The 27,615-nt window shown below is 39.0% G+C and overlaps 1 protein-coding gene across 2 annotated transcripts; it reads left to right on the top strand.

The window, feature by feature from the left end:
• On the top strand, positions 1-26,707 carry LOC139115284 (eukaryotic translation initiation factor 5B-like). 2 transcript variants are annotated; one of them, XM_070677295.1, is made up of 2 exons: positions 1-296; positions 25,236-26,707. In XM_070677295.1, exon 2 carries the CDS (start codon positions 25,380-25,382, stop codon positions 26,688-26,690), a length of 1,311 nt encoding a protein of 436 aa, XP_070533396.1. In that variant the 5' UTR covers positions 1-296; positions 25,236-25,379; the 3' UTR covers positions 26,691-26,707. The 2 variants fall into 2 exon arrangements, with proteins under 2 accessions (XP_070533396.1, XP_070533394.1); XM_070677293.1 differs by lacking the exon at positions 1-296 and adding an exon at positions 18,839-19,027.
• The last annotated feature ends 908 nt before the right edge of the window (positions 26,708-27,615 follow it).

Here is a 27,615-nt window from a genome sequence, read left to right as displayed (position 1 = left end):
CCGGGCGTTGCAGCGCAGCACAACCGCGGGTAGTGAGTCGCTATAGTTGCGCGGTTAAAATCAATCACTTCACCACTTCGGACGACAAACAGCGGTCGGAAAGAGTCATCTACATAGAGTTCAGAAGCCTGTTCGGGCAAGCCTCGGCGTCTTGCATGCAGTCATCGAGCAGAAACCGCTATATGTCCGCTTGGGATTCTGAGGTAGTGCTCATGGCAGTGGATGGACTGTAATGATAGCGAGAAGGTGGACATCAGCGCATTATGTAGGTCTGAATAGACAGACCAATAAAACAGGTGAGTTATTTCTAGACCAATAAAACAGGTAGGTTATGTCTTTTTGCATACTTTGATCGATTCGAGACGTCTGTTGCGTCCCTCAGCAACACACACACACGATTACACAACGCGACTCTTTCCATCTTCTTGCACGTCACCTCATATGTCATGAACATGGATTGTAACTGATTTTGTCTTCATTTGCCTTCAATAAAGAGCATTCTTAAAGACGCAGAGATTAAGTTAGGTTTCATCGACTCATACGAGACGTCTTCGCTGAAAACGATGATCATTAAACAGTGCACGAGTAGGTTAAAACGATGCCTGAGAACTGTCCTGAGTAGTGAAAAATTAAATTAAAAACTTCGCCGTGTCGAATAAACAGCGATACCCTGGCCGCCATTGTAGTAGGATTAGAGCCACACGACGCCAAATTTGTTTTCGATTTACATTTATCGAGGGAATTCGGTCCCTCTTTTGTAGTGATCCTAACAATATTGTTTTATAAGCCCAGGCCTCACGAACTGTGGATACGTCGTTTCAAGATTTGGCTCCTTCACCCGGCTTTTAAATTCGCGTTGATCCCATCAAATTGTTGATGCCCCAAATCCAACTTTACACAAACCGACTTAATACACCGCCGTGCTCCCTCTCAGTGCCACATACCTGTCTCACCTGCGAAAGGATGCCGGGTGATATGAGTGAGAAAAAACATTCATTTTGCATGCATATCTGACGCTTAACTCGATTTTCGTAATAAACTTCGCCATTTTGGAAGACCAACTTCCTGGTGTAACCATCAGCAACAGGTAATATTAAAGGCAAACATTGTTTGGCGTGTATATATATATATATATATATATATATATATATATATATATATATATATATATATATATATATATATATATATAGTTGCTCTCATATGATATACCATAGTCTATTGTATACTGTCATCTCATACCCCTATGCCTTGGCCCGTGTCTTCCCGTCTTTCCCAAGGATGTGTCCTCTCTCTGTTTATATAATATATTCAACGTTTCTCTCCATTGCCTTACTAATCTGTGCCAAACTCTGACATAATACCGCGCTTAAGCCGAACATATGCTGTAAATTCCCTTTAATGACCAATTTAAATATGGATATATTTATCACAAAAATGTCTGCGCTTTCCACAAGGTGCAATATCATTTCCCCGCTACGACTAATTCCATCCAATATATTTCGGTACAAATCGAATAGCGGATGTTTTCAGGCAACCGTAAATGTAAGATTCGAACGCCAAAGTGTTGCGTTGGTCAAAAGCTGGCCAAATTTCTGTAAAAAAAAACGACGTCTATACTACATCATCGTTGATTGTTTATATAAGCCCATTCTATACTACATCATCGTTGATTGTTTATATAAGCCCATTCACATAGTGAAGATTTACTCATTATGTATGCTCTACAAATTAAAAAGATTAAAATGACGGAGCAGTATTATTGATAGCATGTATATTGTTGAAAACCATACAAAATATCATAGCTTATGGATGAGGAATTTAGAGAGCCTCAGGGTTTATTGATATATCGATGTAAAGAGAGCGTATATAAATATTTGCCATTGACCTTATCGCTGGATTCATTAAGGCATCTCATTCAATCTTTTAATAGTTTTCTTCTTTACCGTCCAGGAATAAAGACTAACAGTCTTGCTTTTTATACAGAACTCAAAATTTATATTCGCAAAATTTGTGTCATGTGGACTGTCGAATACCCGTTGCTGTGAATAATAACATAATGTCAGTGTCGATTAAAGTATTACAGGAGAAAGACACAAACAAAATCATGTGAATGGAAAACGCTATTACCAAGTCGAATTCTTCCGCCATTTTAGACCTACTTCTTTCAGACATGTGGAGGCGTGTTAATATAATAGTGGCAGCCTAGGATAAGTGTGAATAGCTTCATTAAGTTTAGTAAGAAGTGCATGGTAGCGAACCTGAACAGGTAAATTGGATTCTAACGCTTGCTACAATCAACACATCAACATAGTAACAATTTTAACGACCTACCGCAGTACTGAGATAGGGAGCACACTTGGCTAATAGGCTATGAAACGCTACCTATTGTGCAAATTACGATTTCAATGCACTTGTAAGTTTAATTGAGCGTGTGATGAAGCGAGCTGTAGAGGGTGGACGAACAATCGTAACAGGAGACGATAGATTTGAAGGAGTAGGTATTGATTAGCCAAAATTGGCTCTTTTTTTGGGTCGACATAAATTACAACAGAACAGAGACTCTGAGGTAGAGTCGAATTGTGTTGTGTGGACATGGTGTTTCTCTCTAGGGTAATCACGCTGCATCAATTGTTGCAAAACCTACTCCGTGTTTTATTTGGTTGTTGGTTTTCCTTTCTTTGCCATGTAACATTATAATACAAGCCTGGCCTCAACACTTTCAGTAGTGACGGATGCAATGTCGGCATGCGCAATAAACGTGTATGGTGATAGATTCTACAAGTCGTTGTGTTTGCGGTTCGTGTACAGAATTCAGTGAGGGATCACGCTACGTGTTGTGGCACTGAGCACCCACTCGACGTGCTTCATAAACGACTACAAGCGTGTTCCTTACCATACAACCTCAGTGGGGAGGGGACCTCTTGTCGGAGAAATAATGTATCATTTCCTGGAGAGATTACTAATTTTCTTCGATATATCGTCTTTGACATTTTGAATTAGGGTTTGCACGAAGTACCAGGTATATTTCGTCGACGGACTCTAGCGATGCGTAGAAATACGCGCAGTCGTCTGCGTGTTCGTTGATGCGTGACACTGAAACGGAAATATGTTTAATCGTCTTAATGAAATATCAAGGACGACATTGTTCAAAAGTTTTGCAGAAGCAATAATTATCATATACACTGAAGCAGTGGTATTATCGAATTACAATAGTCACTGAGAGGTTCATGAGAAATACAAGTCTGTTACAAAGCATTGTTTAAGCATATTAACTTTTTATAGTCACTTGTTTATATTCTTGCTTCGGGAACATACAATTACAAATAATATATTGAGCTATTAACTTTTTATGTAATTCGTTCGAAGCAATCGTGAGGAAATTACCTGGCTGAAGAAATAGATATTTTAGCAGGGGTTCAGTCTAAATGCAAGTCTTTGGAAGCAGATTGGTCTCACAACGACTCTGAAAAGAAAAATATCCCTTCATTTTCATTTCGATCAAATATCGAAAGAGCGCTTGTCGTAAACTGAGTGGTGTCGTCACAGAAACGGGTCATCGATCATACCGCTTTAATTTAAGAGACATAAGAACCATTTAGTTGATTGCGTGTCGTGTACAAACCTAAAATGATTAACGAAAACCTCTCTCAATTGTAACTTGTGGTGAAGGGGAGTGCACTTTTCTCAAAATGGGGGCATATTAGTAACTAGGGTGATTTGTACATGCGCAGTAAAAGAGCGGGGGAGACTCCGTGAAAGTCAGATTACCGACATCACGAAAGTGCGGACACGTTTTTGTAGTGAGTATCAGTTATGGAGTTAAGTGTTGTATTCAAACAATACTGAATGATGAAATTGTGCCAGGTCTACGCGACTCCATGGGGACCATAAATAGTTAAATCGCAAAGTTCATAAGCATTCACTTTCAATAACGCTGTCAGGATCGCAATAATAATTAAACAACGCCCAGTTGACCAAAAAATATCTTAAAATAGGATCGACGACTGTTTTGTTATCGTTCGCTCCACTCCAGTCCACTCCGATTGTGCCGATGAATTGATACCGTCAGCATTAAGTTGGGACTTCGAACATTACTTCTGGTCACGTAACATCATGACTTGCTTTGCGTTGCGTCAAAGATGTGTTGTACTTCATTTCCCAATCAGCCGAAAAATGTGTACTTTATTGGATTCCTGGTTGATAAGAAGCGAATTCTCCTGGAGATGTGGTAAAGCGTATCGCTTTGTCAAAATATAACTTCCATAGTTTCAGTAATCTATAGTCATTTCGTGGGAGATGGTAACGTACGATTTTTCTAACCTGTACCTTATTTGAGAAAATTTCTTTTCTCAGTTCACCAATCGGAGTCTACTACGGCACAGTCAAACACTGCACACATTCCCTTTTGTTTGATAAATCAAAGTCTTACAAAGGTTTCCCTCTGCTGTGCGACATTCGGAAACAGTCAAAGCGCCCAACTTTTTTATTTACCGCTCACGTCGGTATTTCCAAAGAAGATACTTCGGGCGTGAGCACAGCTGTAAATATATATATCACATCGAAGCTTTCAAACTAGGAAAAGTTCATGCAATATTGTGAGCTCGATCCAGCGGAGATAGTAAATGACGATGAACACAATAAACTCATACAACCAAAGCTCTATTATAATGGCGCTTGATTCATTGCCCAATCATGTCTCGTGAAGTTTTTTTCAACAAGTGTTTTTTACGTAACATTTTGAGCAAACGTTTTCATATCCGTTTCGATATCCCATTAAACATTTTGCAGACAATTGACGGACGGGAAATCAGGTATTCAACCGAGGTTGAGAGAGCTGGTGTTAACCGAGATCTCAAAGTCTCGGCATGATGTGTGCACGAAGGTAAAATTTACATGAATTGCAGAAATTTAATTGACACATATGATATAGAAAATTACTGGGGTAAAAAAAGAAACTTATTGCAAGGTATTACCAATTACTTTGGTAAGCTGCCCACAAGAATATATAATTTCAAAATTACAAAATTATCTCAAAATTGTTTCAAAATTACACAGCGCACCATGGTGTCGTATCTCAATGCACAATGTGTGCACACAACAGTGATCATCCGGGTATTGGGTATTTTGAATTAGATTTGGAGGGATAGTGGTTTTGAAGTCTTTCATAAAACTACTACATCGATATCAAAGTTTTCATTCTTTTTATATTTGATTTTGACCCGCTCAAATATGCCCTTCATGTACCGGCAATGTGACGTCATTGCACGAGAGGGAAAACAAATAGCAAAATCTGTTATGAATGCAAAACATTTTACTCCCAGACTTACAATATACATATTACAATACAGACACTAAGCATGATACAAATTAAAATTTAGTGTTGAGATTTAACGTAATGTTTAATATTTTATCTTGATATCACTGGATTAAATCACCAGTTCTTGCTACCTTAAGTGTTTTATATTCTTAATCTTACTGGCTACTAGTAGGTCGTTTGATTCATGTTCGAGTACGGTAGTTTCAACAATTTCACTTCAGTGTGATGTAAGCTAAATCAAAACCGACGTACCATCAACCAGCAAATTATTCCCCTAATGTGAACCAATTTGACAGAAATTCAACACGAAATCTTAAACAGCAGGGTTTCAGCAATCACAAAGATATATAATATTTGACGATTCTTCGTAGAATGAAAACAACTCGCTCCGTTGCTAGGCAGCGTGTGCGTGTTTTTCAGTGGTCGTTATTCACCAGGCTTCGTATCCAAGTAATAAATTGAGGTTGAGTCTTTTTTCTCAATATCGAAATTTGTTTCTGTAAATTAAAATTCCATGGTTGTTCAAGTTTGTCCTAAATATCATTATTAAAATTCACTGCTTCAAGAAAGGCAAACATTCATTACTAGACTGCATTTAGTACTGGTTCTCTTTGTACATCATACATTGAATTACTCAATTGAGGCAAACGTTTTGACCTTGCCTTGCAAAGGGAACTGAACTATTGGCCATTCTTTGCGAATTGAAATGCTATTTGAATTATTAATTTACGCTGAGAGAGAGAGAGAGAGAGAGAGAGAGAGAGAGAGAGAGGAGAGAGAGAGAGAGAGAGAGAGAGAGAGAGAGAGAGAGAGAGAGAGAGAGAGAGAGAGAGAGAGAGAGAGAGAGAGAGACAGACAGACAGACAGACAGACAGACAGACAGACAGAGAGACAAAAAGAGACAGAGACAGTACAGACAGACAGACAGACAGGACAGACAGACAGAGACAGAGACAGAGATAGAGAGACAGACAGACAGACAGACAGACAGAGACATAAACAGAGACAGAAGGCAGTGTGTAGGGGAGAAGACTGACGTATGTGGATGGATTTGTGCGTATGTGCGTATGTGTGTTAGAGGTAGATAGGGACGAGAAAAAAGTGCATTATGGGATACAAGGAAATTAGCATAAAGGCATACACTTACATTACACTCACTCACTCACTCAGAAAACTTATGATTGTGCTAAGGAGTCATACTGTAATAAAGAGGATAACACAGAAATGTAGAACAACGGAACACGTAGGGTGAACGCGTGTACCGTGTTTGTGCTATAGAGAAAAAGTATACCTCAGAAAGACCAACACTAACAGAAAAGATATAAATGGTCAGGGACCAGAAATTAGACAAATCTGTTTACATTCAGATGTACGATGCATTGTCCATGCAAACTTGCCTGCAAGAGAAACTTGAAATGAAACACGCTATTGGATATCAAGGGAAGGTGTGTCTGTTGAGATTCTTCGCCCAAGAATGATGAGAAACAGAGAGATAAAGCGGGGTGTCCCTTGGAAGGTACAGGGATATTTAGTTGGGATCAACACGTAATCTGTATACACCTGTATACACATAAGACAGAAAAATAATATAGAAGATTATTAATTCAAAGATATACGAATCTACAGCTAGATAGAAATGGAGACTTTGTGCATGGAAGAATTCCATGCGCTAATAGTTCTGGTTGAAATACAATTCGAAGAATTGCACTTCGGTTTACAATTTCACGATTACATTTTAATGATGAATTATAGAGGTACCTTGCCCGACAGAAACAGTAAATAAATCAATTGTCACAATGGTGAAGCTCGTCCTGTTAGTACTTTCATCCAAAACTCTCCCTTGAACAATTTCAAAACAGAGAATGTGTATACGGGAACAAATGCTTCAGTAAGATGATCATATGCATATCATTAAAACTACTTCATAAACATCATCTTTATACATGACAAATCTATCATACATTTTGCTATTATTTTAAATGTCGTGAGGTAAAAATTGCATACTTGCGCTTGTAAAAGTCACAGACGAGGAAGGAAGTTATTGTCTCTTGCAAACGGTTTACTAAACTCGGAATTAAAACACAGACACGAATTGAAATTTTTCAACATAGCGCTTTATAACATGCTAAGTTCTCGCCTCAATTAGTTTGCCAAACAAAATAACAAGCCTTAATGTCAAGGAATTGGATTCTTTCTCAGTAGTGATGCTGTTACGTCACTGCAGGACACGTGTCATAGAAACCTTAAAATAAACCTCATAACCTGATTACCTAAAATCGTCTGCAAAGCCGACTAAAATAGACGCAGCCACACGCCCTTGTTTTTGAATGCACTGGCAGGTGATTGTAAATTTTAACTTTTGCGTTCAAGTCAAGAGGAGTATATATATATATATATATATATATATTAATATATATATATATATATATATATATATATATATATATATATATATACATACATACATATCTGAAAGGACGACTATATGTTTTACACTATTTTATCCAAGAGTTAGATTAACCAAGAGAAATTGTAGGTTTATATAACATTATAGATAGGCTATGATACAATGAATCTCCTCTAGCTTCCCCCGAATTACATCAAGCAGAAAATGCTCTTTGTTCCTGAAATTAAGAGATATAATCTGAAAAAATCACCCCGAGAAATATCCTTGTTTGGCCAAATTGTGTATTTTCGAAACTCTGATTTATCGATAGGACTACCATAACCACGATACCAAGTATTCGGATTAAATTAAACCGTGCAAGACTTGTGTCAATTTAAATGATCTGTCACGAAACTGTGTCTGTTGCTGGGGGACACAATCATTTTCTGAATCACAAAAAATACGTATTTCCTCTCAAACACGGAATTTACAACAATTACAGAATGTAATGTATCAAATGACTTCAAATTACCATGATCAGAGAACAGATGTTAGAGGTTGTCGAACCCAGCTTCGTGTATGTTGTCGACTACATTTTGAATACGTGTTAGGGTACGGCCAATATTATTGACATATGCACAGGTCCGAATTCAAAGCCAATTTCCCTATCATATGCGTCTGTCTGTCTTTGCGAGAACTGGTTTTGCTTGACAACACAAAGTTACTCAATGATAATCATGGCAAATTTGTCACAAAAAAAGTTTATCACTCATTTTTCATCGGTAATTCATTTTTACGCCTAAAGGGAACATCGAGAAAAATTGGTCTGTTGATATAATTAAAGCAAATATTCCGGGCTTCGTTGTTTTCCGCTACACGAAAACATGGGAATCAAGCATAATATATTGACGGTAGCAAATGAAAACAGTACGTTGATAAGCTTAACCCTTTAAACACCATTGTTGGGCTAAACCGATTGTTATCTTGGTGATTGTGTACTTGCTTACACGGGAATAGGGAGTGAAAAATTTATTAAAGAGGAACTTCTCAATACCAGGGACTCTATAGTGGGACAGTGGACACGCCTACCAATGTACTCGACCTTACTTGTCCTAAACTGACAATAGAAGTTTAACGAAGATTTCCTCGTGGTTTTGTCATGGTTTGCACAGCTGGATATTCACAACATTTTGAATTCCTTTCAAAGTCACAACGAGCTAAATGTTCATAAATGTTCATAATCTGACACATTAGTTACAGAGAAAAACATGTACTTTTTGACTTTTTTCCTGATAGAAATTTCGAGATGCATTGGAAGAATATTCACAACAAGAGAACTTGGGTTCACTTCAACGACGAACAAACTTGATATTAAGTTTGTATGAAGTGCTCCCTCAGAGCTACAGTTATCAAATGAATGCTGACGTCATGATTAGTTTCATAGTATACCCGTGCAGGCCCTTTAAAGTGGGGGCTTCAGTGAGTTTTTGTAGCTGACTCTGAAAAGGGTATTCTGAGATCTTGGGGAACATAATCGCCTAAGAAATTAAAACGAAAACCACTTTTCCTCAGCACATTCATTTTACAGTGCCGATGAGTCAACAGAGTTAGGGCCATAAATACTTTTCTGCGTGTCTGCGCCCAAGGAGTCATACTTTCTTGGAGCTATGTCAGTTTTCCCTTTTCCTTTTTTTTTTGCTTTGTGTGTTTATCAATTACAGTTGCTGTCGTTGCCCTGCTCAAGTTCAAGGGTATTTTCCGCTATTTATTTAATTAACTATGTCCACGATCGCTTTGACTATTATAAGAGTATGGTGTTCTTAGATTTTGTAAATTCTGTAAATATAGTGGGTTAAGAGTATAGAGTACATTGATAAACACAGCTCTTCGAACATCGGCGTCAGTGCCGATTACTTGAAATAATTTAATAATAGATCGGAACTGGCAGTCACGACTGCCAGACGCCATCTAAGGTCGAGTTCAAGATACTGAAGTGTTAGAATGCATTGGTCTTCAAACAGAGTAATATGTCCATTATAATTATCACGAACTCAAAGTAAAATCTTCAGTTTCTTTTGTTTAAGGTATGCACGTGGGGAATAGAGTTTCGGACAGCCAATTTTTTGTGAAAATCGACAATGATTTGATTTCCCCCCATAGAGTGAATAGCAGACATTTTGAATTTCAAATATCGGTAAAGCTTATCGATAATTTGTCTCTTTAACTTCATATTTTGAATGCTGATTCCTGATTGCTATTCTTGATTATGAAAGACAGAGGTTTAAAGTTTCCTTCAGGGGAGATTTAGCAAAATGTTTAAACTTTCTGATTCAAGGCGCACGTTACCTTACTCTTCTCATTCGTCGATGTCTTGCTTCGAATAATCAATGAATAATAATACACGTGGAAATAATTAACATCGGGAAGGCGGCCATTTTGAATTTCAAATATACATGCAGGTATATGTGAGATATTATGATTCTCTGGTACCAAACTTGAAACAGCGTCCCCTGATTTTTATCTTTGATTTGATAAGAGAATTGCTGAATGTGTCATTGAGGATAGCTTCAGTATAAGCATAGAATCTCGAGAAAAACGTCTAAGTCTTTCACTCCCGAAGCGTATACTACCTTACAACTAGTGCACTGCACTCGAAATTTGAGTAACGAACTATTGCAATGGCTTGCAAGTAAATTGAACTAATGTTATAATATTTTCTAATTACAACATTAATGTATGAAACACAGACGAATCGCAAACATGGAATATTTGAATTTATAGGAGTAAACTGTGTTCGAGATGTTTGCTGGAGCGTACCGGCCACATAAATTCCTGTATAAGCAAGGCGTAGTCATAGAAATCACAACAATGCTTGTAAACCAGAGTAAAGTCCAAAACACTTGTAAACTCAACGGTGCTAACTGTTTGACGGGTCAACTTAAAGTACCCTGTACAACCAACTCCTACAGTACATAATAAAATGCTCCAAGCATCTTTGTAGGGATATTTATAACAAGGAAAAAAATGAAGAGGCCTCTACAGAACGTTAAAGGATTAAAATACTAGGACATAATCTGTAGAGATAATCCGTTAATCCGGCTACTTGACATAGCATTAGGAATGGAGTTTGAGGAATTGTTTGTGAAGTATCTAGTGACAAGGGTTCAATAAAAGTAGCGTAGTTTTCTCCAAGTGTCGTGTCCAGACGTCAATAAAATTGCATTCGATGTTAGTTGCTATGGCACCGAAAGGAGTTCATATAAGAGCCACCAGCGTGCAAACACTGTACTTTTTGCGATTTATTCATTGAGGTAGATTATTTTAAGAAGCAACCATTCAGCTGGTGTTGCATCAGTCAGAGTGGCACCGTAACTATGGCAACTTGGTGGTATTGATTGGATTGGACATTTTGTGTTGACAAATTATCTGTGTGTTTTACTTACTTCTTACATCACGTTTTGTATGAGCATTACAACAGTGTAAAAACAAACAAACTTGCAATAACTCTTCCGCTAGACAGAATGGCTTGTAAATTCACACTGAGATTTGCACTGATAGAGTCAATTGACATGATGAAAAATTATCAGTTCGATAACCTTTGACATCAGTGGGACCGCGCAGTATGTAGAGCTCAGACGTACGTGCAGCTTGGGCTGTGGCCTGCGAAATCAGTCTAAAGCTCGTTCCCTCTATTATATTAAAATCATCGCATTCTGACTGGGGTATATTTTTATAACACGAAACTTCAACATCAGGTCATAAACATTTTTAGGACTGGAGTATACAAGTATGCACTCTGGCAAATAGCTAGCTTGAATACAAGAGGAGCCATAGAAACATATTTCATAAATTTGAATATAATAAACAGACATCAATTGCCGTGTACTATCAGTATTCAGCTTATTCTAAATATAGTAGACTAATATTCTATACTCTTGAATAAGTTATTTCGACGACATCAACAATATAATGCAAGACTTTTAAATCTCATATATCATTATCAGTGCAGCTTCTAACGCAAACGTGTGAGAGCTTTCCAAGGAAAGAAAAAATGGAAGTACAAGAATCATTAGAATCGTGTTGATTTTCATGTAGCATGAAGTTGTATTTTTGTCCATATTGTGCGTAGATCTTGACTCACTAAAGGATGTTAACATATAGCCTAAAACGTATAATTTTCAGGGTTTGTGGACATTGAACAGTTTAGTCCAAACGCCAAACACATTTCAACAAGCCCTGATTGATCGGCGCGATTCTGCCATAGTAATGGATTGATGGCGTGCGCATTTCTTTTGTTCGACCAGCTAGGGTATTTTATCAAGAAATGTGCTGATTCACATAGCAAGGTGACAGTCACGTGGTCGACAGATAACATTCATCGCATTATCACGGTTTTACCCCGGCTTGCGGATTCGAATGATTCATCGTTTTGTAATCTACCCTAAAATTGTCAGTCTTTATAGATATTCACTCAATACAATACCATTTGATAAATTCAATATCGCAACAATCAATCATAAATGTGGTATAACGGAAAATGTAATAAAGAAACGGCAATGCCAGTTAAACGATAAGAGCCCATCAACCTAATTGGTTAAATTTTCGAAATTCTTGGCTATTGAAGAATTGCGAAAAAATAACTTACGTTTTAATTATTTTAATTCTATTTTGCAGATTAATCTCTTACAACCAACATATATGGGATCATCAACTTATCATTGTAATGAAATCGGCTTTTTACCGTACAATGGCTGTAAATATTTATAATATTTTCATTACTTTTGTAAGCGAGATATTTTTTTTTTCATTTCACTAAAGTATGTAAGCGGCCATTTCAACACAATATAGTATGTGCAATTTGCAATACTATTGTCGAGTCATGATCTCTGGCCCTGACCAGAATTCAATTGTCAGCAATAACATTGAACGTTGCAAACATACTATGATTTGTGTCGAAAAACTTGAAATTGGAACCTTTGAATCATATTGACATGATTTAAAACAAGAAACTCCATTTTACAGAAACATCTCTCTGTGAAGCTAAAAAACCTATTTATAGTCGTTCTAATGAAATTTAAACAGCACTCTTATGCGTTTACTTAAAACAAACACAACACCATGGCTGTTTTTGTTCGACCCTCATCAAAGGCGTTTTAGGATCATTTTAGGAAAATGATCAGTCGCAAATGAAACACACTGTCATTAGCCCTTACGTTTCAAATCAGCCAACGTTCGTAAACTTCACTGTAGCTAATTTCAGCTTTTAAGGTAGTTCGCGCCTCGAAAATGAAAGCCTTACACCTTTGCTCAAACTTTCCCCCAGAAACTTAAAACCATTCCCGATTCTCTTTCAAAATTTAGAATAAATATCAGGGGGTCAACGTGCAAATTTTGGTACTAGAGAAACAACTTAAGGTAATATGCACCTCGAAAGTGAAAGACTTAAACTGTTGCTCTAACTTTCCTCAAGGAATCTTTCAATCATTCTCTTTCAAAATCAAGAATAAAATAAGGGGTCACCGTGCAAATTTTGGTACTAGAGAAACAAATAACCCAAGATTTACCGATATTAGAAATTCAAAATGGCCGCCATCCCTGTGTTAACTCTATGGCGAAAAATAAAAATTTTTGAATTTCAAAAAACTAAGCCGGTGAAAAGTTTTCTTTCACCAAGAGCTTTAAAATGAACCCCCACATGTTGTATATCAGAAGAGAATTGTAAAAGTTTGAGAGTCCGAATGTCTGTCCCCGAGGTGCGTTCTACCTTAACGAATATTTACCGGTATTTTAAAATCAAAATGGCTGCCACCCCTTTCATTTGTTTTCTATCGGAGAAACTAAAATTTCCGACTGTCACAAAATTAAGCCGGTCAAAATATTTTTCACTCTACAAGCTTCAACTTGAACCCAATAAGTGTTTGGGCCAAAAGCATATTGGAAAAGTTTGAAAGTCTGAATACCTGTCCCAAAGGCGCGTTCTAGTAAATTACATGTATTCGCCAAATAAGACCTCAATGACATTCGCCTCTATATACTAGTACTGATGAAAGTAGCTTTGAACTCTTTGAGTTTTTAAGGTCTTTTGATAATTATTATTCATCATGCATCATGGATGAAGAAATCTACCCTGCCTCTAGCTGGCAGGACTAATATGACGTGCATAAAAGCATCTGCGCGTGCCGTTCTAATATTTACACATTCGCCAGCTTCAAATGCGCGCTTAGAATGTCAAGCTAGAAAGTTAACATTACAAGGATTTACGGTGTGAATTTAAAGCTTAATCTTTGGTGGCATATATTTCTCTGATTCGTACATGAATGCACTTGAGTGATATCAATAGAGTACATGGTCCAAAGCCTAGATAAGTTCACCTACACGATGCAACTGCGTTGCCGGGTTTCATGACATCGACTCAGTATGTCAGTGCACAGCAACACATCTCTATGAAACCGCGAACAGTTTTGTGTTATGGTCGCCATCGCTTTGTGGTCGCACTGTGACTTCGCTTGGGTTGTGTCAGTAAGTGATTGAAAGTTTGACAAAGGGGTGAATCAAAATGACGTATGTTTCAAATTGTGATAGCTGAAGTTGCTTGAACCACGGCTCGATACGGCTTGAATCATGTTCAAATGACGACAGAACCGTGTGTTTTCATCGCCAGATCACTTTATTTACTAGGTGTTGAGGGTCGATTGCGCTTTATGCTGATTGTAACCTCAATGTTTGTTGACACTTTTGGTCAGCCGGACAGCCTGTTGCTTTGCGTCTTGAGGTATCCCGAGTCCGGCACACAAAGTAACGTTTCGGCTTGAAACATCCTTCAAGGGTAACAAACGTTTCTTGCACCATGGGTGTCATAAAATACAGAAAAATTAGTTTCTAATGATTTTGACACGTCATCTCGTTGAAGAAGTCAGGGTATATTCTGGATTTCATCCCAGCTCGACCTCAAAATCTGACTGATATGTGTCTGCAGAGCGCAGGGAAAATAAATCCAGTCACGTGAATGGGCCGACAGGTCAAATCGCGCTGATATTTCTTTTTTGATGGAAAAGCTGTCACTAAAATAAATGTACCATTAGACCGTGAAATATTTCCTAAGGAGAATATCTGTTCCGGTCGTGGTGACATGAATGTGTCCAATAGTGCGAGGCATTTACAATACCCTTGTTACTGTGTCCAGTCCGTTGTTCATCACTTAAAAGTGCCCCGAGTCTCTTTGATGAATTCTCTTTGTCTCTGTTGTCTGACGTCACAAAAACAGCTACACACGCTTTGTTTGACAGGCAGGCAGTTACGTCGGACTTTAGGAGGTCCATGGAGGTAGTATGGGAGGTCCTATTCGAGTTCAAATATCGTTATATTCACTGTTAGGCTTCGCCTGTCTGAGCGAGGGAACTTGGGTAAATACAAATGCATAGTACACGAATCTCCTTGCATTTGACCCTAACATCAACACCCCTTCCGTAGAAGAGAGTTTGAAAGGCAGTATATACAAAAGTCGACGACACAAATCGGAATAGGGCGAATAGGGCGACCCCCATGACGGAATGAGTTTCGTCTGTCGTCATGGTGTGCGTGCTTAAATTGTCCACGCAACTGATTCGGAAACGAGTTCAAGGTATAACATTGGGCTATCGGGGATCGCGTCTATTTCATTGGATGTTCTGTCAGTTTGTCCTTTTACGTAGGAAAGGGTACTTGATGTACATTATCTCAGGGCTTCATGCACATTGAAAGTATATTTAGCCCAGAGATTCTCTTTCCCATCTAAATAAAAGTATTTTATTACATAATTTGCTTTTCCTTTTATTTCGAACCTCATTTATTACTGTCCATACCAGCACGACTACTAGTAACCATGGTATGAGTAGCAATGTCAGAAAATATAAGTTGAGAAGAAAGCAATAATGAATGAAAGTCTCGGGAAATGGAGATAATGGGAGAACGTCAAACACAGACAGACAGACATAGACAGACAGGCAGACAGGCAGACTGATAAATCGGAAGACAAATCAGGACAAAATGTAGCGGGGAAACAGAAATACAAGCATGGTGATAATACATTCAGTGGTACAAGGACAGAGGGACGTCACACTGGTGATGTTGTCCGGCCAAGAGAGAGAGAGAGAGAGAGAGAGAGAGAGAGAGAGAGAGAGAGAGAGAGAGAGAGAGAGAGAGAGAGGAGAGAGAGAGAGAGAGAGAGAGAGAGAGAGAGAGAGAGAGAGAGAGAGCCAAAATCAGGGCACGGTCAATGATCGTGTTAAAGACGGTCACTGGGACAAGGCCGGGTCGAGTTACACAGCTTCACTCTACTGACAATGGTTTTGGCAGAGCTAAATAACTACACAAGGAAAATACGACTACTTTGAAGAGATGTTTGGTTTTGTCTTTTACCAGTCACGAAAACACCACTTCAAAACACTCGCTTTCACTTAAAGGTTACCAGCGTCCATTCTGCGGTTACTTGAGAAAGTGCCAGTCGACAATATCCTGCCTTTGAGCGAACGAAAGCGTGCAATGTAAATAATCCGTATCGTGTGACTTACAGAGAAGTTATAAAGAGGAACACGTAGTTATTTTCAATGCTTACAAATGACTGAAGGTAGAGCAAACAATACGTCAAAGGGTCAACGGAATGCTTAAAAATCGGACTAATATGAAACATTGAGATTTTTGAAGTGCATAAAAGCATCTGCCCATGCCGTTCTAACGACACAACCTGATCCATCCAACTCGCAACTTTCACGGTGCGGGATAGTTTGAACTGTCCGAGTCCCTGGGAAACTCGACCACAACCTGAAATTACAAACTTCTCTGTAATGATTGAATGAAAATGATCGAGTAATGCATGTTGTTTTGCACAGGAAAGAACCCTCCGGCTGAAGTATGCAAAACAATAGCGAAAGTCAGGTAAAGGTTCAGAAGGAAAGGGTTCCAAGCGCCATGATTACGTGTGCGGTTTTTGTAATTTTCTTTTTCAAGAGTTCCCTAAAGCGATCTTTCAGAGGATGCCTGTCAACGGATTCTTCAAACGCTCACGATGGAATGAAACGTTGTTGTAATCTTTAAAAAATCGTATAGTTACGGAACCATGTTTTTGCGGTCTCGAGAGAAGTGTTTTCAAACAGACATGGCTGTGACTGCAAATGTCTCTGTCATGAGAATTGAGTCAAACCACGCACAACACCAGTGTTAAGCTGGAAAGAAACAAAAGACGTTGTACCAGATGATACATCGATTCCGTGCATTCAGTAAGCAACTACTCTGTAATTACAGGTCGGGAGTTTCCTCTACCAAAATCTCCACAATTACACGATTTAATTTTAAGTGTCCCTGTACGGTCTAGTAGTTTGCATTTGTAGGGTTTTTATGCAGTGTTCGCTAATGATTCATGAGTGTTCTTTGTATCTTTTATATTCTTTGTTGTCAGCAAAAGTGGAGGTTCTGGTTGGTCGGACCCGCTTCGCCAGTTATTGTTTGCGTGTGTACCTTTTTACAGCAAATAATATGGGTTACGTTTACTTAGGACCCCTTTATACGGTAACAAACAATACCCTTCGTTGTCGGTTGTACCTATTAGTTCTTGCTTTGTCCGATTTGGTCCCGAACGATCCGCGCAAATCGTGCCAACAATGCAGCTGGCACTAACGGTGTCATAGTGTATTTTCAAGTTGAAATACACCGTCACAATCGTATTACAAGGTACATCCTTGAATGCTCGGTATTTGTCTCTTGCCGCTCCCAAGCACGCATGTGTGAACTTTTTCTTGTTTTTCTCCAGTGCCTCAAAAGACTGGATCAAAATTCAACATTGCTTTCATTCTAATAGATTCAAAATATTCTGTATCGAAATAAATGTGCATTATTCGTGGACTAATAAAGCTTTCCGAGAAACCTTGTCTCAAGTCTAATGTAAGTTCATCGTTCATAACCGGAAGTTTCGAATCTTCTTATGAAGGTTGATGGATAATTCTCCAAGGTGAATGACCTATTGTTAATACGCATTGCAGACAGCAAATTCACAAATAAAAGATGAATGAATGACCATGAACCAAATACTGTGACAGTAACTTTGATGATGCAGTTACCATAAACGACGAAACGAAAATAGGATCTTCTGACGCGCACATAAGCACGACCAAACAAACTTGTTTGGTTTTTTAATAATTTCTAAGACCTAAGTATTACTTGTGTCATTAAAATACTTTCCGAGAGAATTGATTTAGTGACATCTCCGATGATTGTCATCTCTTCGCTGTATTCTGCATTGAACTCTTGTTGTGAAGAGCGATTCACTGAGCACGGTTAACAAGATGCTGTCTGTAACTTTTTGGCGATGTTGGGTTTGTACTGTGTGTCAGTCTCTCTAAGGTGTACCGACAGGTTAAGTATTGTCAGATTCAGCTTTTCAACACTGTCTGTACATGTATGTGTAGCATGATATTTACTGCGATGCAATCCGAACTCTGATCGGCCAGCAATGTTGGAGATGTACATGTAAATCGTTTTGACATAACATGATAAACAATTCACCAAAATAAAAACGATTCTGTTGCCAACCTTTTAAGATAAATAAGTAACAGTTTGAAGTCGTACATTAATAGTTCAGTCAACGTGCATGTTTCCTTCCTCAGTATCTCTCCGTGCACTTAGCACGACCTTCTACCCATGACCTTCAGTATTCTGACCGTTGTTCGTTCCTGACCTCTGACCGACTGATATAAAAAAAAACGACGGGGGGGGGGGGGGGGGGGGGCAATCACTATACAAACATTACGATTATGATTGCTTGTAAACTAAACGTTGCTATTCGTGCGATTGCACTGGTACGCTATCGCGATTAACTGTACCTCCAGATTAAAATCCAGATGAAACAACATTATGGATTATCCCACGTGAGCGATGAAGAAACTTTTATATTCGTCCCTAGACATTTCTAAGGGTTGGGAAAGTAATGTAAGTTATTTCCTTCATATTAATCCCAGGTAAAATCAAAGTAAAATAACATAATTTGGGGAATCGATAAGGCAGAAGACTCGTCTATGGTTCTTCACGAGTGCAATTACAATGTTGAGCACGCTAGTTGGTCCGAAATTTGCGTAACATTTGTTAGCATACCTAAGGAGTCACGTAGACCTCACATCAAAGGGAAGTTTGTTATTTCCGTCTTGTTACTCTTGAACAAGTCTTCTCGGTACGCGATAGGACGATCATATAGCTATGACAACAGGTGGTCTTTGAAAATGTTGGATGGACGGTGATCGACATGGACTTTCAGGAATACATGGACGCTTTTTCTCACTCGAGCTCTTTCCTAGGTATGTCTCTGTCCCATTTTTGCCGCCATCTGAACTTACATTAGCCTAGCAGACCAGTGCCTGAAAGACCCGTGTCGTTACGCAAAGCAATAGTATACAATTTATCCACAGACCCGCGAGAAAAACACAGGGTCTATGGTTTTTCTCACTTTAAGTGAAACACCTGTTGCCTGTCGATGAAATGTAAGGTTTCAACAGTTTGCAAGAAAGACCACAACTCCCAATCCATGTACATACATTAAGCCTACTAAAAATCCAAACAGAAAACATAAATTTTCTTAACTGTTCAAAGACTGTTAACTGTTTGCTGTTCTGAGCCTGAATCTTAATGATACAGTCACAGTCCCTCGACTCTGTATTGCTCGTTCTAAGACGGTCTGTGTATGTGTATATTTTGCCCATAATTATTTTTGTTTGTCAGTCACTGTTTTGTCTGTCTTTTTCGCCACTTTTCTGGGTCTATTGATCTATCGATCTCTCTCTGATTGTGTCCGCCTCCGTCGATCTCCCACTGTCTATCTCTGATCCCCTCCCTTCCCTGCCAAATGATAAGAGCGTCCTAATACGTATCACCTCCCTTTAAAGATACTGGGAAACTGGGAAACGCTAAAGTCAATTTTGCTGAGTACCGGCGGTTGCTCGGATATTAACCAGCCTGAAAGATGGTGTTACGGCGGAACAGCCGGTACTTCTCAATCAAAATCTCATACAAAGTGACAGAAGCACAGACGCTGTTTACCTAAACATGGGCAAAGGAGGCAAGCAAAAGCCAAGAGCGCATTTTCAAAGGTATACTGAAGTAGACATTTTGAGACCAGGCGCCGTTTACTGCTCTCATGAACACTTCACCATTCTCAAAGTGTTGGTCGGTATGCGCAATCACAGTCTATGTGTTCGTCAAATGTATGATGTGAAGAAGTTGGCGTATCGCCCTTTTTAAGTTCTGTTTTCTCCATGGCATTGATCGGGATGTCATGATTCTTGTGCAGTTCGGTTGAATTTGAAGAGTTGGCCAGACGAGTAGTTGTGGGTGCAATGTGATAACACCGGTGAACTAAACTAGGGCAAAATTATAAATTTTGGGTATGTTTTTGCAATTTCAGGGAAAGCATTGCTGTTATTGTTGCGTTCTTGTGTTCAATGGTGTAGTGCGGTGAGTCGGTGCAATGCGACGTAGTGTAGTGAAGTTTAGTGTAGTGTAGTGTAGTGTAGAGTGTAGTGTTGTGTAGTGTAGTGTAGTGTAGTGTAGTGTAGTGTAGTGTGGCGTATAGCGTTTGGGTGTTTCGAGCACTGTCGTATAAGTCTGTCAGGGCAGGACAGTAAGATGGTTCGATAACATGAAATTGTGAAATATTCCTGTACTATAAGTAGATGTTTCTTCTCTCGTACTATATTAAGCTATAAAACTTTAACCGATCCATGGTAACTGAGTGTGCGTTTTCTATTTTCTTCACATGTATATACAACTATTCAAATCTTCGAGTTTGTTGAGATTTTACACACTCTTTAACTGGCCCCACAAAAGCCACCGCGCGGTACGCCCGTTGCGATGACAACATGCAAGCCATGGAACCGATATCGCGCCTCCTCATAATACTTCTTATGCCAACTAATATCCTATGGCGACCGGGTGAAGACGGTTGCCATTGGAGCTCATAAATTAACGATAAGGTGGAAACTAAACAAAATTGATTGAACACTTGTAATTAAATCATGACGAAATATCAGGATCGCGATCTGCACATCGAGACAACGCAATAATGTACGCATATTTCAAGGTATAAGTTGACATATAGGTCACACAAAGGTTGGTGTTGTTCTACAGCCTACAGATGTTTATACTGCCATCAAGGTATTAGTGCCATCATAAACTTCTTGTGCGAGTTTATATTTATTATTAATTAGTTTGGCCAGCGAATATACAATATGTGTGTGTGTTGACATATACTGTCGAAGATTGCCGAAACTCAATTTATCGCCTCGCACATGCTCAGTCGAGTATATCTCAAACTCTTGTGATTTGTCGCATTTTAAGGTAACTGTGACGTGTTCTAGATTTCAATCACGTAAGGTCGTTTCTGATTGCATTCCGAACATTTAAATTATTCTCGCTGTGAAAACTAAGCGCAATAAGTCATCAAAACAGATTATGCATAACATGTCGCAAAATACAATATCGAACTAGTCTTTCGAACTGACTGTCGCACCATTGTAAAGTATTTTATGTATATTCACCAATAAGCCTACCACTTTTATCCAAACCTTATAAAAAATAAAGGTTAGTTGTAACGATGCCCGCTTTACATAACACCACAACATGCTAATGTGTAATTTTAAATAGAAAACGCTGAAATGCGTTACAAAAATGAATTGCTCAATTCCTAGGACGACATATCTTTTATAATACAATTTTTGTGTATTCTCAAATGATGTTTTCTTTCGTGTGTACACTGTGAAGCATTCATCTAACAAAATGAGCATAAACTGACACCATGGTGTGACAAAGTCAATATTTTTACGATCATCATAGTGAGTGTGAAGCCTTCGCCCTAAAACATGACAGATATAATAAAATGACCTTGGCTCAAGGTGAATAGCAACCTATTCACTTCATACCACCTGACGCAAAGGACAAACAGGGACTCAAAATGTGCCCGATGGATACTTTGCTATATTATGAAAGCACTATTTATATGCATTTTACTACATTGTTTTGTTTACTAGATACCGGGCTGTAAATTTTATTTTTTCATAAATAGAATAGTCGTACATTGTTATAAATTCAACAGGATTTCACATTTGGCTCACCGAGACCCAAACGACGGGGAATACTTTGATTTAGGACTTGCATCATAAAACAGCATTCTTCTTTCCTGTGATTGACCATAGGGTGACGTCATTACAACGCCATGGCACTCAGCCAATAGCTGAGTTCGTTTGCCTGGCATCGTGGCATGCGTTGTTTGCGTGACTAAGCAAAAGGTGATGAAAATGTGACTTTGAGCGTTATTCACTTCATCAAACCCACACCTCGGTCGGATTGACTAAATCTTGACGGTTGCTAGCCGCGCGACAGACACCATAGTAAACACCCCAGTCAAAACTATCTCGGTTGCTCACCACGTTTAGATGAACCTCTGTCTAGAGTGAGATTGTGTTTGTGATTTCTGATCGTTCGGGAATTTAAATCGCTAATACACAGTCAAGCACTTGCCCGGTTAAACTGCTCACTTCAGATGAGGATTAGCTTGCCCGAGGGAGTATGAAGATCAACTTACTTGCTTTAAGTACGCAGTCGTTGACTTCTTTCTCCCAGCTATTAACAGACTTCAGCGCAAATGTTAATGTTTTTTTCATTGTAGTGCCAACGGCCAATCTGTCATGGGCGCTCGGAGGAATTTGCCTGTAGAGATTTGCAGTAGAGATCTGTGGGAAACTCAAGTTGAGTTCATTCAAGTTGGGAAACTCTGTACATTGGCCGTAGAAACCACCATTAGTAGGTATATTGCGTTAGACATTGAATTCAAGAATAGTGACACGGAACATTGTCAAAGGTTAAAAAGTACTACGAATTACGTCAAAATTAAGTTGTGGTGTCATTTTCTTGAAACTTTGCAAAAATATCCTTGGAAGTTGTGCAAGTGCAAAAATGAAATAAAAAATGGGGGTCACAACGCTCGTTTCCATGGAAACGGACGTTAAAATGGCGTCGTTAGAAATAAATAAAAATGATATAATTCACTTACACTAAAGAAAGCAATTATAAAACGCTTAGCAAATGAGTTAATTTTAATAAATACCAAGACGTAAGATCCATATCTATCTAATGTATAGTTTTCATGATGTTTGTGAAGAAATTTTACATAAGTATCGATTACAAAATGACGATATCGACATTATATCACTACATAATTTTCGAACTTTCTTCCTGTCGCTTTGAATGGTGTCATTTTGACCAAACTTGGCGAATAAACTCCTGACATAATACTATTTAGTTTACACTTTTAATAACAGGGTGTCACCACGCTACTTTTTACAATATCTCCAGGTGAATGGGTAATTTGCGCCACATAAATGGGAGAGAAATGTTAATTTTTCGCTCATATTGAATAAAAACCAGCTTCTTAGGGGGTCAAAATATGACAAGGTTATAGGTCACATGTATTTCTAAGACACTGGGTCAAAAAATTAGGTAAAAGCGCAATTTCAACAATGACAGGTGATGTTAAATACATGCGCTACAAAATAATCCATTTGCCGCAGGCTGGAGTTAACTCTGCGCAGAAACGTTCTAAACCGTGTGCGCGTCCGAATTCGTCGCCCTTTTTAATGAAAATAAACAAATTTGGCGGCTAGCAGCGTTGTGCGCTGAGGTTAAGAAAACTTCATCCGCCGACGAAATTCGTAATGTATTTACTTAACGGAAGGTACAACCTGTTGGAATCTTATCTACAATGAGTGTACACTGACAGAGTTGTTAATAAACATGACCTCTGTAGCAATGAGTCTATAGAAATCCGATCCAATTACAACGATACCAATATTTGTCAAATGTTCTAATCTAGCCTAGATACTGTGCTAACCTTTTGCGTAACTTCGTTGTTTCCTAGGCGTTGGCGGCATTGATTTGCTGTCAGTGTTTGCGATTTGCGGGGCGACCTCGCTAGGCCAATTTGGTATTCAGGCCGCATCAATGATTTCTTATTGTGTTTGCTATGTAATTATGTGACGTTGGAACCACTTGTTATGTTAACTGCACTGCAAACAGAAATGATACCTGTTTTTTTCTCTATCTTATGTCAGTGACCAAAAAAGTACAATATTCTGTTTTGGGTTCTTTTCCTCCGGATTGAACGTATGGCAGTCAAACATGTTCTTGATGGCATTGCGCTTGTATGTGAAACTGGCCCGTACCATGATCGCTTGCGACGGAAAATCGATACGAATTCACACGGAAGAGTTTCATATCCCCGCATCGGGACAGAGTACGCCAGACACATTAAGTATGCGTCGGCAAAGGAAACAGACATGCTGTATCGATAACATGCCGGTTTACGTAGAGTACGTTAAATTGCCAGCGGTTAAATAAAATGTTACTGACCCGGAGATTGGAGGTTGTCTAGGCCAGCCGAGCAAACTAATTGGAAATTCTAAAAGAACACCGCAGCAAAATTGCACACATGCGCAGAATGCCAAAACTGAGCCCGATAATCGTGTTTACTTTTGAGATATTTTGCTGAATTGGAGATTTTTATCAACGACAGCCCCGAAAATACGACTGAATAACAATGCTTGGATAATATTTCTAATTTATATTTTTCCATTTCATGGTAATTAATTCCCTAATTGTGCACTGATCCCATCAGATTGAGACCACATTCATGATCGCATAGTATCGTTACTATAGATACAATGTCCACACAGACTACTCTTAACAAAGGTTATTTACATGCCCGTCTGAGAGCCAGTTCAGCCGATGAGCCGTTGTTTGTTCCCGTGTGTAGCTTTTAATGGTAAATAGGTGTGGTACCATTTCGGGTCAATTTTTGAGCGGAAATGAAAATTTACTTGCAAAGGTTGTGTTGTAAAGTGGCGTTTTCTATTTCGAGCCACGTGGTCGTACAGTGGTACAAATGAAGTATTCTATCAGAGATAATATGAACGCACTTTCTTACGCAATGTTTTGCTGTATTTCGTTCATTTGTCATTCTGTGGTCACATTTGAAATAAATTTTCGTTTTGTCACGTTTTGATTATCTGACTCTTTGCCTTCTGTTTTCACTTGATTTTATCAGTACTCGGGTTTTTTTTCCCGCGCGTTATGTTTTTTTATTTATGTAACCCCCCGTCCCCGGAAGATTACAACCTTATTCGGAATTCTCCTCTTTAAGATGTGCATAACTTGACGTAAAAATAAAATAAATTAATAAACAAACAAACAAATAAATAAATATATTATATTCTTAAATAACATTTAAGAATTTAGAAGTGGCATAAGAAACCTTGAGAGCGGAAAATTTACACATTCTGCTTAAAACTAAAGGTTTAATTTACAGCAAACTAGAGCGAATAGAGCCATGACAAACTAGTTACAGAAAAATCTGACTAGATGTGCATTCTACAGAAAACACTGAAACTATAGTGCATGAATCGTTATCTGTCCCTGCCTATAATGCGATAACAATCACTGCTTTGTTCTGCTTTGCAGGAGAGCCACGAGGTTCCGATAACGGACGGGATTATACCGAGTGAGATCATTAAATACGGTAGTACCGGACCGGATTACATGAATATTTGTGATGTACACATGACAAATAGTTGACATGGGTTATTCGATGGTGATACATCACCCATGGCTATAACGTCGGGAGATACAACAGATACTGTGTCTAAACGCACTGCTTGGACGTTGTCTTGGGCGAAAGCAAACGCCCAGGTCATGAAAATGAAATCTCAGGCGGACTATCTCAGCGACTTGCAGGAACGCCTCTACCTGCCGCAAATCCAGCAGTCGCCGACCGTGCAACTCTACAGCAAGGCGTACCGTCTTGCCGCGGCAAGGAGGCATCCAAAGAGGAAGCGACTGCAGAGGAACACGACGAAAAATAATGCACTTCAGTTGCCGGAGCTCCGACAAACATGGTCGCTGTTCGAAGAGACCAATGCCTCGGGGAAGGATGAAGTTGAACCGGCGCGACCGCGAAGGAACAGCGACCCGCACCTACCTCCGCTCAGCGAAAAACAAGACGTAAAAGCGAAGAAGAAGGAACGTCCAGGAAACAAGGTTTCAGTATCCTTGGTCGTTGACTACACTAATAAGAAAGCCCTAGGACAAAACTACGATACTAGCAGCAAGAAACTTTTTGAAAGCCCTGCATATCCAGCAAGAAAAGCCTGGAAGAAGCACGCCAACTATCGACGACATAATACTCTGGAACCGCTGGACAAACCCCGAAAACGAAAGGATAATAAAGATATAAAGGGTGGTGACAGCCACAAAGCAGACAGTGAAAGACGTTCACCGTTATATTTACAAAATAATAAATCCACGGCGGATGAATTGCGCGAGGAGGAGAGGGTGAAGTACAGACTGCAACAATCCAACCAAAATTTAGAGGACTACCGTAAGGAACACGACAGGAAGGTTGCAGCAGGGAGGCGTATGAGGGCGCCACCGAACAGTGCCGACTCCAAGCGAGAACGCCGCAAAAGCAAACATTTCAGTGAAAAGCGTCGGAAAAAGTCCATTCAAGAAAAAATTGCGAACGGGAAAGTGAACGATGATTCAGGCTTTTCGAGCAAAAATACGGCGGACTTGAAAAGGAAGCCCTCCCAGCAAGAGGAGAGTGCGAGCATCGGACAAGTAAATCTTGAAGAGGTGCATCCGGAATTTGCCGACGGTTATACGGTATCACAGTTGTCCGACGCCAAACGTTTATGGATCCGATGGTGGCTTGAGGACTGTGAACGCCATCGGTCTCACTGGCAGACTGCCCCGGACGACCTCGATGGGCTTTCCCAGATCCAGGAATCCACTCCCAAACACGGGGAAGGCGATACCATCAATGAACTCAAAATGCCCTTCGGGCAATCCCCTGATAATAAAAAGACACTGAGTAAAACACAGAAAAGCAGCGCGGGCAAAGTAGATGATAATTCATAGACACACAGTTAACAGGGGTTCCCTAATGAATTGAAGTTTTTTAATACTTGATTAAACATTTAATTTGAGTGATCATCACCAAGAGAGCTGAGTTCGAATTCTTCATCCTCTGTTTTTTTTATGTTTACACAATGTAAACTTACTGTAACATAAGCAATGATGGTAACCACGTATAAGAAGAAAGAAACCTAGGACGAAATTACAGTTCATTCATCTCAGTTGGATGACATTAAAATATTCTAACATTTGGCTGCATATTTTGAAAGAAAATGAATATATTGCTATTGTTTAAGGTAAGGCAAGTACTTTACGAATTCAATAAACTTGACGGGGTTTTCCTCCAGTCACTTTTACTGTTGAAAGTCAAGGTTCCGCAATGACATGTGGTGTCTTATCTGTTCAATCATATAACTGTAAGACGGAAAATAGATAGATAACCCCGGAACAAGAGGAGAAAGTGTCGTCGTAGTTACCGATCTACCAACATCAACAGACTGGCGAATCCTTCATGTAAACATAATTCTTTGTGAGCGCACAACGTCCTTTCTTGGAATCTATTTTGCATGCAGCTTGCATAAGGTATAATTAAGTTGTTGTCTGGTTCTGTGTCACGGAACACATTCAACATTCAACAGATATTCTCAGTCATATGCGAGCATGCATGATTCGAATAGTAAGTATACTGTAAAGGACACTTGTTGAAGGAGGTCCTTTAAAAGCCATGAGTTGGATACCGAATGCATGACCACGAAAACTGGGGTCATAGTGGGATGATCGAAAACAAATCTCCCTTTTATGATCCAGAATCTGTCTAATACAAGTGGTTTATGCTTACTATTTAACTAAAGTAAATTTTGTCAAAACAGTGACGCACATTTACATAATGTTAAAAAAAAGACAAAACGTATATGTCTTAAGCAATTGG

The sequence above is a fragment of the Ptychodera flava genome, chromosome 17 (genome assembly GCF_041260155.1).
Source record: "Ptychodera flava strain L36383 chromosome 17, AS_Pfla_20210202, whole genome shotgun sequence".
Taxonomy (NCBI): Eukaryota; Metazoa; Hemichordata; class Enteropneusta; family Ptychoderidae; genus Ptychodera; species Ptychodera flava.
The sequence above is the reverse complement of the archived record's forward strand: the minus strand, read 5'-3'. Positions and strand labels throughout refer to the sequence as shown.

Coding starts and splice junctions, on each gene's coding strand:
- LOC139115284 (XM_070677295.1), top strand. CDS start 25,380: ATGGCTATAACGTCGGGAGATACAACAGATACTGTGTCTAAACGCACT.